Source organism: Mucor mucedo, assembly GCF_025094135.1.
Source record: "Mucor mucedo strain NRRL 3635 chromosome Unknown EV154scaffold_28, whole genome shotgun sequence".
NCBI classification, from domain to species: domain Eukaryota; kingdom Fungi; phylum Mucoromycota; class Mucoromycetes; order Mucorales; family Mucoraceae; genus Mucor; species Mucor mucedo.
This window is the reverse complement of record NW_026252312.1, coordinates 134,818-145,925: the sequence shown is the minus strand read 5'-3', so window position 1 is coordinate 145,925 and position 11,108 is coordinate 134,818. Positions and strand designations below refer to the sequence as shown.

The 11,108-nt window shown below is 42.4% G+C and overlaps 4 protein-coding genes across 4 annotated transcripts; all 4 read right to left on the bottom strand.

The window, feature by feature from the left end:
• Nucleotides 1-7,106: 7,106 nt before the first annotated feature.
• Nucleotides 7,107-7,730, bottom strand: EV154DRAFT_503064 (uncharacterized protein). Its single transcript, XM_051600875.1, has 2 exons — nt 7,472-7,730; nt 7,107-7,447 (listed from the first exon to the last, which is right to left on the bottom strand). Exons 1-2 carry the CDS (start codon nt 7,670-7,672, stop codon nt 7,235-7,237), a joined length of 414 nt encoding a protein of 137 aa, XP_051459459.1. The 5' UTR covers nt 7,673-7,730; the 3' UTR covers nt 7,107-7,234.
• A 528-nt stretch (nt 7,731-8,258) lies between these two features.
• On the bottom strand, nt 8,259-8,900 carry EV154DRAFT_503061 (uncharacterized protein). The gene has a single exon (XM_051600874.1). It carries the CDS (start codon nt 8,840-8,842, stop codon nt 8,354-8,356), a length of 489 nt encoding a protein of 162 aa, XP_051459458.1. The 5' UTR covers nt 8,843-8,900; the 3' UTR covers nt 8,259-8,353.
• A 192-nt stretch (nt 8,901-9,092) lies between these two features.
• On the bottom strand, nt 9,093-9,734 carry EV154DRAFT_503058 (uncharacterized protein). Its single transcript, XM_051600873.1, has one exon. The coding sequence runs from the start codon at nt 9,674-9,676 to the stop codon at nt 9,188-9,190; it is 489 nt and encodes a 162-aa protein (XP_051459457.1). The 5' UTR covers nt 9,677-9,734; the 3' UTR covers nt 9,093-9,187.
• A 795-nt stretch (nt 9,735-10,529) lies between these two features.
• Nucleotides 10,530-10,804, bottom strand: EV154DRAFT_503055 (uncharacterized protein). The gene has a single exon (XM_051600872.1). It carries the CDS (start codon nt 10,781-10,783, stop codon nt 10,550-10,552), a length of 234 nt encoding a protein of 77 aa, XP_051459456.1. The 5' UTR covers nt 10,784-10,804; the 3' UTR covers nt 10,530-10,549.
• Nucleotides 10,805-11,108: the final 304 nt, after the last annotated feature.

Below are 11,108 nucleotides of genomic sequence, written 5' to 3'. Positions count from 1 at the left end.
ATAAAGTGGTATGTACCCTGAGAATCCATGGAAACGACTTTACCAGAGGTTAAGGTATATGTACCAGCACCATGATAATTAGTGATTGTATTACCGTTACCGAGGTCTACAGTTGAACCTGATCCGGAAGAGCCGTTGGATCCACCATTAACAAATTGATAAGAGCCATTGGAGTCGATAGAGACAACTTGACCAGAGGTTAAAGTATATGTACCAGCACCATTGTAGTTAGTGATAGTATTACCGTTACCGAGATCTACAGTTGAACCAGAACCGGATCCACCATTGATAAATTGGTAAGAACCGTTGGAATCGACGGATACAACTTTACCAGAAGTTAAAGTGTATGTACCAGCACCATTGTAGTTGGTAATAGTGTTGCCATTACCAAGATCTACCTTTGTACCAGAACCGGATGAGCCGCCATTCACAAATTGATAAGAACCATTTGAATCCATAGATACAACTTGACCGGAAGTCAAAGTGTAAGTACCGGCACCATGGTAGTTAGTAATAGTATGGCCATTACCAAGATCTACAGTTGAACCAGAACCGGAACCGGATCCACCATTGACAAATTGGTAAGAACCGTTTGAATCCATAGATACAACTTGACCAGAAGTTAAAGTGTAAGTACCGGCACCATGGTAGTTAGTAATAGTATGGCCATTACCAAGATCTACAGTTGAACCAGAACCGGAACCGGATCCACCATTTACAAATTGGTAAGAACCGTTGGAATCGACGGATACAACTTTACCAGAAGTTAAAGTGTATGTACCAGCACCATTGTAGTTTGTAATAGTGTTACCATTGCCAAGGTCTACAACAGAACCAGAACCAGATGAGCCACTAGATCCACCATTAACAAATTGATAAGAACCATTTGAATCCATAGATATGACCTTGCCAGATGTCAAAGTGTATGTACCAGCACCATGATAATTGGTAATAGTGTTACCATTACCAAGGTCTACAACAGAACCAGAACCAGATGAGCCACTGGATCCACCACTAACAAATTGATAAGAGCCATTTGAATCAATAGATACGACCTTGCCAGATGTCAAAGTGTATGTACCAGCACCATTGTAGTTTGTAATAGTGTTACCATTACCAAGGTCTACAACAGAACCAGAACCAGATGAGCCACTAGATCCACCATTAACAAATTGATAAGAACCATTTGAATCCATAGATACGACCTTGCCAGATGTTAAAGTGTATGTACCAGCACCGTGATAATTGGTAATTGTGTTACCGTTACCAAGATCAATAGTTGAGCCAGAAGAACCGCTGGATCCACCACTGATAAATTGATAAGATCCATTAGAGTCGACAGAGACAACCTTACCAGGACCTAAAGTGTATACACCAGGACCATTGTAGCTTGTAATTGTGTTACCGTTACCGAGATCAACATTTTGCAAAACGGCGCCTGCGGGAGAGACAACATTTGATACCGTTTGTAAGAAAGCACTATTGGCATCCAAAGCAGTAACATATCCATATGAGCCATCTTCACCTACAGAAACGACTCTACCAGGACCGACTGTGTATAAACCAGGGCCAGTGAATCCTTTAATGGTAAAACCGTCACCAAGATCAATATCCTCAGAGTTAGAAGAGTCATTTTGAGATCCGTCTGTACCTAAAACAAACTCATATGAGCCGTCAGGACCTACAGACACGACTTGTCCGGATGATAAAGTGTATGAACCAGGACCACTGTAGTTGGTAATTACATTGCCATTACCGAGATCAATGTTTTGACCAGAGGAGCCGTTGGAGCCACCGTTTACAAATTCGTAAGAACCATCAGATCCTACAGATACAACTTGACCAGACGATAAAGTGTATGAGCCAGGACCACTGTAGTTGGTGATTATATTACCGTTACCGAGATCAATGCTTTGACCAGATGAGCCGTTGGAACCGCCATTTACGAATTCATAAGAGCCATCAGAACCGACTGATACGACTTGACCAGACGATAAAGTGTATGATCCAGGACCACTGTAGTTGGTGATTATATTACCGTTACCGAGATCAATGCTTTGACCAGATGAGCCGTTGGAACCGCCATTTACGAATTCATAAGAGCCATCAGAACCGACTGATACGACTTGACCAGAAGATAAAGTGTATGTTCCAGGTCCGTTGTAATTGGTGATGGTGTTTCCATTGCCAAGATCAACATTAGAACCGGAAGATCCGGAAGAACCGTTGGAGCTACCACTTACATATTGGTAAGAACCATCAGATCCTACTGACACAACTTGACCAGAAGACAAAGTATATGATCCAGGTCCATTGTAATTGTTAATTGTATTTCCATCACCTAGATCAACATTAGAACCAGATGAGCCGTTGGAGCCAGATGAGCCATTGGAACCACCATTAACGAATTGATAAGATCCATCTGAGCCAACTGAAACGACTTGACCGGAAGACAAAGTATATGATCCAGGACCATTGTAGTTGGTGATTGTATTACCATTTCCAAGGTCGATATTTGAGCCGGAAGATCCAGAAGATCCATTAGAACCTCCGTTGACAAATTGGTAGGAGCCGTCAGAACTTACTGATACAACTTGACCAGAAGATAAAGTATATGAGCCAGGTCCACGGTAATTAGTGATTGTGTTACCATTACCGAGGTCAACATTAGAGGATCCAGAAGATCCAGAAGATCCAGAAATCATAGAGAAGCTACCGCCATTCAGACCATTAGAACCACCATTAACAAATTGATAAGATCCGTCGAAACCTACTGAAACAACTTTACCAGAAGATAAAGTGTATGAGCCAGGTCCATGATAGTTGGTAATTGTGTTTCCATTACCGAGATCAATATTGGATGAGCCAGATGATCCAGAAGGCAGGGAGAAGCTACCACCATTAATATTGTTGGAATCACTATTAACAAACTGATAAGAGCCATCAGAGCTTACAGACACAACTTTACCGGAGGATAAAGTGTATGAACCAGGTCCACGATAATTGGTGATTGTGTTTCCATTACCAAGATCAATATTGGATGAGCCAAATGAACCCGAAGGCATGGAGAAACTACCGCCATTAATACTGTTGAAACCACCATTAACAAATTGGTAAGATCCATTGGAATCGACAGACACAACTTTACCGGAGGATAAAGTGTACGAGCCAGGTCCACGATAATTAGTGATTGTGTTTCCATTACCGAGATCAATATTGGATGAGCCAAATGATCCAGAAGGCATGGAGAAGCTACCGCCGTTAATGTTGTTGGAACCACCATTAATGCTGTTGAAAACGCTATTAATACCGTTGGAACCACCATTAACAAATTGATAAGAGCCGTCAGAGCCTACAGACACAACTTGACCAGAGGATAAAGTGTATGAACCAGGTCCACGATAATTGGTGATTGTGTTTCCATTACCAAGATCAATGTTGGATGAGCCAAATGAACCGGAAGGCATGGAGAAGCTACCGCCATTAATACTGTTGAAACCACCATTAACGAATTGGTAAGATCCATTGGAATCTACAGATACAACTCGACCAGAGGATAAGGTGTATGAACCAGGTCCACGATAATTGGTGATTGTGTTTCCATTACCAAGATCAATGTTGGATGAGCCAAATGAACCGGTAGGCATAGAGAAACTGCCACCATTAATACCGTTGGAACCACCAGTAACAAATTGATATGAACCATCAGAACCGACTGATACAACCTTACCAGAAGACAAAGTATATGAACCTGGTCCACGGTAATTTGTGATTGTATTTCCATTACCAAGATCAACATTGGATGAACCGGATAATCCAGTAGGCATAGAGAAACTACCACCGTTAATGCCATTTGAGCCGCCAGTAACATATTGATAAGAACCATCAGTTCCCACAGATACAACTTTACCAGAACCTAAAGTGTATGAACCAGGACCATTGTAGCTGGAAATAGTATTACCATCTCCAAGGTCAACATTTGGCAATCGAGAGAAACTATCTCCTACACCACTATCACCGCCAGTAATAAATTGATAGGTACCATCAGATCCAACTGATACAACTTGTCCGGGTCTCAAAGTGTAAATTCCAGCACCATTGTAACCTGAAATTGTGTTACCATCACCGATGTCAATATCAGGGAAACTGGTCGTACCAGTGTCATCAGAGAACAAGTCATAATTACCATCAGGACTGACGGAAACAAACTTGCCAGGAGCCAATGTGTACAAACCGGGACCGTTATATCTAGTGATAGTGTTACCGTCACCAAGATCGACATTAGGTAAGTTCATATCACCGTCGTCATTACCAAAATCTGACACAAGATTAAATCGACCATCAGATCCGATAGATACTACCTCACCAGAACCTAAGGTGAACATACCAGGATTGGTTACATACTGATAATTGCTATCCGATCCGACTGTAACAAGTTGACTTGAACCAACAGTGTATAAACCAGCACCTTTATATCCACTAATTGTATTTCCATCACCAAGATCGACATCAGGCAATTTGGATGAACCGTCTTGAGTATCAGAGAGGAATTGATAGCTACCATCTGAGCCAACAGATACAACCTTACCAGGACCTAGAGTATATGTACCGGGACCATTGTAGCTTGTAATTGTATTACCGTTACCGAGGTCAACATTAGGCAATTTTGATACACCATTCTCCATACCGCTATCGCCACCATCAATGAAGTGATATGAGCCATCAGTACCAACAGACACAACTTGACCAGGACCGACAGTGTAAATACCAGCACCATTATAATTTGTGATAGTGTTACCATTACCAATATCAATTTCTGGCAAATCAGTCTCTGCAGGGATACTTGCTAGGTTGTTTGAACCAGTTAAGAATTGATAAGAGCCATCAGGACCAACGGAAGCGACCTTACCAGAACCTAAAGTGTAAGTTCCAGGACCGTAATATCCGCTAATAGTGTCTCCATTTCCAAGATCAATGTTAGGCAACTCAGAAGATTGGCCTTCGATACTGAATCCAGAAATAAATTCATAACTACCATCTGAACCGACAGATACAACTCTACCAGGGCTCAAGGTATACAAACCAGCACCATTATAGCTAGTAAGGGTATTACCATTTCCAATATCTACATTAGGTAACTTGGAGAATTCATCGCCTACACCGCTATCACCACCTGTAATAAATTGATATGTGCCATCAGAGCCAACGGATACAACTTGACCAGGTCTTAAGGTATATACACCGGCGCCATTATAACCTGAGATGGTATTACCATTTCCAATGTCAACATTGGGAAGGTCAGGTTTGCTAGATACAAATTGATAACTTCCGTCAGATCGAACAGAAACAACTCTACCGGGGGCTAAAGTATACAAGCCAGCACCATTGTAACTGGTAATTGTGTCCCCATTACCAATATCAACATTGGGTAAGCTAGAAGCGTCATTCTTGCCGGAGACATATTCATAATCACCATCTGTACCTACTGTAACAACCTGGTTAGAGCCTACTGTGTACAGACCAGCACCGTTATAACTTGTAATTGTATTTCCATCACCAAGATCGACATCAGGCAATTTGGATGAACCGTCTTGAATATCAGAGAGGAATTGATAACTACCATCTGAGCCAACAGATACAACCTTACCAGGACCTAAAGTATATGTACCAGGACCATTGTAGCTTGTAATTGTGTTACCGTTACCGAGGTCAACATTAGGCAATTTTGATACACCATTCTCAATACCGCTGTCGCCACCCTCAATGAACTGATATGAGCCATCAGTACCAACAGACACAACTTGACCAGTGCCGACAGTGTAAATACCAGCACCGTTGTAGTTTGTAATTGTGTTTCCATTACCGATATCGATTTCAGGTAAATCCGTTGTAGTCTCTTTACCACCGAACTCGTTGCCAGATATGTATTGATAACTTCCATCAGAACCAACCGATATAACATTACCAGGACTTAATGTATATAATCCAGGACCATTGTAACTTGTAATGGTGTTACCATTGCCAAGATCAACATCAGGTAACTTGGTAGTAGATTGTCCACCAATTTTACCACCGATCCATTCGTAATTGCCATCGGGAGCGACAGAAACAACTCTACCAGGACCTAAGGTGTATAAACCAGCTCCATGATAGCTTGTAATTGTATTACCATTACCAATATCAACATTTGGGAAGGTAGGGGCAGCACTTAATCCAATGTTAGAGAACGTTTTAGCCGATGAGGTGGTGGAAACAGACGAAACAACGCGAATAGATGAAACCGATAAGATAGATGAGATTCCACCACTAGATCCAAAAGAAATAACGCTTCCAGAATTGAAACTGTACTGTCCGGGGCTAGTAAAACTAGACATGAAATTTCCGGTAAGGCTTGAACCTGTTGAAACTCCAGGAGATACAGGGCCCAAAGAAATATTACCTCCCTTCTTACTACTACTAGAAACGGGTGCAAAGGACAGTTGTCCAGACGATGCACTCGACGGCATATTTCCAGGGTTCAGAGTGAAGATACCAGGAGCTTGAGTACTACTAGTTGTACCGAAAGAGATCATTTGGGGTAGTGACGAAACAGATGGCAATTCAAGACTAGGCAATGACTTCACAGAAGAAATTACACCATCAGATGCAATGGAGACAACGTTACCAGGAGAAAGGGTATATTGTCCGGCTCCAGTATAAGCTGTCAACACACCACCGTTAGGAAGAGTAGCAGTAGCCAATGTGACTGAAGGAATAGATGCACTACCGAACTTAATACCATTGACACCAGTACCGGAAATGAATGAGAATTGACCTGAGGGACCAACAGATAAAACATTACCGGGGCTTAATGTATAAGTACCTGGTCCTTTGAAGCTGCTAACCGTAATTCCATTACCCAAATTAATATGTGGCAAAGAGGAAACCGACGGTAAAGCAAAACTGGATACAGCAGGAATCGATGAGACGACACCGTTAGGCGCAATTGAAACAACGTTTCCAGGAGAAAGTGTATATTCACCAGGACCAGTATAACCGGTTAACACACCACCGTTAGGAAGAGTAGCAGTAGCCAATGTGACTGAAGGAATAGATGCACTACCGAACTTAATACCATTGACACCAGTACCGGAAATGAATGAGAATTGACCGGAAGGACCAACAGATAAAACATTACCGGGACTTAATGTATAAGTACCTGGTCCTTTGAAGCTACTAACTGTGATACCATTTCCTAGATTAATGTGAGGTAATGACGATACGGCAGGCAAAGACATAATAGATTTAGTCGTGCTAGATACACCAGGTAACACGATACTCGAAATACCAGGTGCAGATGAAATAGTGGGTAAAGCAATGCTAGAAACACCCTTGACAGAAGACGTAGTGGGTAAACCAATACTGGAAATGCCAGGAATAGAAGCTGTAGGCAAGGCAATACTGGGAGCTGCAGTAACAGATGACACAACACCGTTGGAGGCAATTGAGACAACATTACCAGGAGCAAGTGTGTATTGACCAGGACCAGTGAAGCTGGATACAATATTTCCGTTAGGAAGAGTAGCAGCAGGTAATGTAACAGATGGAACAAATGTGCTTCCAGTCTTAATACCATTGACACCAGTACCAGTGATGAATGAGAAATCACCAGAGGGACCAACAGAGATGACATTACCAGGACTTAAAGTATAAGTACCAGGTCCTTTAAAGCTGCTGACAGTGATTCCGTTGCCAAGATCAATGTGAGGTAACGAAGAGACTGAAGGTAAAGCAATACTGGAAACAGCAGGTACTGATGAAACAACACCATCAGATGCAATAGATACAACATTACCAGGAGCAAGTGTGTATTGACCAGGACCAGTGAAGCTGGATACAATATTTCCGTTAGGAAGAGTAGCAGCAGGTAATGTAACAGATGGAACAAATGTGCTTCCAGTCTTAATACCATTGACACCAGTACCAGTGATGAATGAGAAATCACCAGAGGGACCAACAGAGATGACATTACCAGGACTTAAAGTATAAGTACCAGGTCCTTTGAAGCTGCTGACAGTGATTCCGTTGCCAAGATCAATGTGAGGTAACGAAGAGACTGAAGGTAAAGCAATACTGGAAACAGCAGGTACTGATGAAACAACACCATCAGATGCAATAGATACAACATTACCAGGAGCAAGTGTGTATTGACCAGGACCAGTGAAGCTGGATACAATATTTCCGTCAGGAAGAGTAGCAGAAGGTAATGTAACAGATGGAACAAATGTGCTTCCAGTCTTAACACCATTGACACCAGTACCAGTGATGAATGAGAAATCACCAGAAGGACCAACTGAGATGACATTACCAGGACTTAAAGTATAAGTACCAGGTCCTTTGAAGCTGCTGACAGTGATTCCGTTGCCAAGATCAATGTGAGGTAATGACGATACTGAGGGCAAAGAGATACTTGACTTGGTCGTACTAGATAAACCAGGTAACACAATACTCGAAATACCAGGTGCAGATGAAATAGTGGGTAAAGCAATGCTAGAAACACCCTTGACAGAAGACGTAGTGGGTAAACCAATACTGGAAATGCCAGGAATAGAGGCTGTAGGCAAGGCAATACTGGGAGCTGCAGTAACAGATGACACAACACCGTTGGAGGCAATTGAGACAACATTACCAGGAGCAAGTGTGTATTGACCAGGACCAGTGAAGCTGGATACAATATTTCCGTTAGGAAGAGTAGCAGCAGGTAATGTAACAGATGGAACAAATGTGCTTCCAGTCTTAATACCATTGACACCAGTACCAGTGATGAATGAGAAATCACCAGAGGGACCAACAGAGATGACATTACCAGGACTTAAAGTATAAGTACCAGGTCCTTTAAAGCTGCTGACAGTGATTCCGTTGCCAAGATCAATGTGAGGTAACGAAGAAACTGAAGGTAAAGCAATACTGGAAATAGCAGGTACTGATGAAACAACACCATCAGATGCAATAGATACAACATTACCAGGAGCAAGTGTGTATTGACCAGGACCAGTGAAGCTGGATACAATATTTCCGTCAGGGAGAGTAGCAGAAGGTAATGTAACAGATGGAACAAATGTGCTTCCAGTCTTAATACCATTGACACCAGTACCAGTGATGAATGAGAAATCACCAGAGGGACCAACAGAGATGACATTACCAGGACTTAAAGTATAAGTACCAGGTCCTTTGAAGCTGCTGACAGTGATTCCGTTGCCAAGATCAATGTGAGGTAATGACGATACTGAGGGCAAAGAGATACTTGACTTGGTCGTACTAGATACACCAGGTAACACAATACTCGAAATACCAGGTGCAGATGAAATAGTGGGTAAAGCAATGCTAGAAACACCCTTGACAGAAGACGTAGTGGGTAAACCAATACTAGAAATGCCAGGAATAGAAGCTGTAGGCAAGGCAATACTGGGAGCTGCAGTAACAGATGACACAACACCGTTGGAGGCAATTGAGACAACATTACCAGGAGCAAGTGTGTATTGACCAGGACCAGTGAAGCTGGATACAATATTTCCGTTAGGAAGAGTAGCAGCGGGTAATGTAACAGATGGAACAAATGTGCTTCCAGTCTTAATACCATTGACACCAGTACCAGTGATGAATGAGAAATCACCAGAGGGACCAACAGAGATGACATTACCAGGACTTAAAGTATAAGTACCAGGTCCTTTAAAGCTGCTGACAGTGATTCCGTTGCCAAGATCAATGTGAGGTAACGAAGAGACTGAAGGTAAAGCAATACTGGAAACAGCAGGTACTGATGAAACAACACCATCAGATGCAATAGATACAACATTACCAGGAGCAAGTGTGTATTGACCAGGACCAGTGAAGCTGGATACAATATTTCCGTCAGGAAGAGTAGCAGAAGGTAATGTAACAGATGGAACAAATGTGCTTCCAGTATTAACACCATTGACACCAGTACCAGTGATGAATGAGAAATCACCAGAGGGACCAACAGAGATGACATTACCAGGACTTAAAGTATAAGTACCAGGTCCTTTAAAGCTGCTGACAGTGATTCCGTTGCCAAGATCAATGTGAGGTAACGAAGAGACTGAAGGTAAAGCAATACTGGAAACAGCAGGGACGGATGAAACAACACCATCAGATGCAATAGATACAACATTACCAGGCGCAAGTGTGTATTCACCAGGTCCAGTGAAACTTGATACAACATTTCCGTCAGGAAGAGTAGCAGCAGGCAAAGTAACAGATGGAACAGATGTGCTACCAGTCTTAATACCTTCAGGGCCAGTACCAGTAACAAATGAGAAGTCACCAGAAGGACCAACAGTCAAAACATTACCAGGACCTAAAGTGTAAGTACCAGGACCTTTGAAGCTGCTAACAGTCAAACCACTAGTAAGTTCTACAGCGGGTAATGAAGTAACTGCAGGTAAAGCAATACTGGACAAGTCAGGAATAGATGATACTTCACCATTGCAAGCAATAGAAACTGTATTACCAGGAGCAAGAGTGTAAACACCAGGACCAGTGTATGCAGTTAATACACTTCCGTTAGGAAGGGTAGCATCGGCAAATGAAACAGAAGAGATAGACTTACTTCCAGTCTTAATACCATTGACGCCAGAGCCAGAGATGAAAGAGAATTCACCAGATGGACCGACAGATAAAACATTTCCAGGACTGACAGTGTAAGTACCAGGACCTTTGTAGTTGCTAACAGTGTTACCAAAACCAAGATCAACGTTAGGCAAAGAAACAGCAGGTAAGCCATTACCGGAACATATAACTGATGAAATAACACCGTCAGTTGCAACAGATACAACATTACCAGGCGCAAGTGTGTATTCACCAGGTCCAGTGAAACTTGATACAACATTTCCGTCAGGAAGAGTAGCAGCAGGCAAAGTGACGGATGGAACAGATGTGCTACCAGTCTTAATACCTTCAGGGCCAGTACCAGTAACAAATGAGAAGTCACCAGAAGGACCAACAGTCAAAACATTACCAGGACCTAAAGTGTAAGTACCAGGACCTTTGAAGCTGCTAATAGTCAAACCACTAGTAAGTTCCACAGCGGGTAACGAAGTAACGGCAGG

What these genes read in the sequence shown, in the direction of transcription:
- EV154DRAFT_503064 (XM_051600875.1), bottom strand. Translation starts at nt 7,672, where the DNA reads ATGTCATCTCTGTTGGTCCCTCTGGTGATTTCTCATTCATCACTGGTA. An exon ending in TGTCTCAATTGCCTCCAACG is followed by an intron (nt 7,448 to 7,471) that starts GTGTTGTGTCAT and finishes CTGTTACTGCAG; the next exon opens with CTCCCAGTATTGCCTTGCCT.
- EV154DRAFT_503061 (XM_051600874.1), bottom strand. Translation starts at nt 8,842, where the DNA reads ATGTCATCTCTGTTGGTCCCTCTGGTGATTTCTCATTCATCACTGGTA.
- EV154DRAFT_503058 (XM_051600873.1), bottom strand. Translation starts at nt 9,676, where the DNA reads ATGTCATCTCTGTTGGTCCCTCTGGTGATTTCTCATTCATCACTGGTA.
- EV154DRAFT_503055 (XM_051600872.1), bottom strand. Translation starts at nt 10,783, where the DNA reads ATGGCTTACCTGCTGTTTCTTTGCCTAACGTTGATCTTGGTTTTGGTA.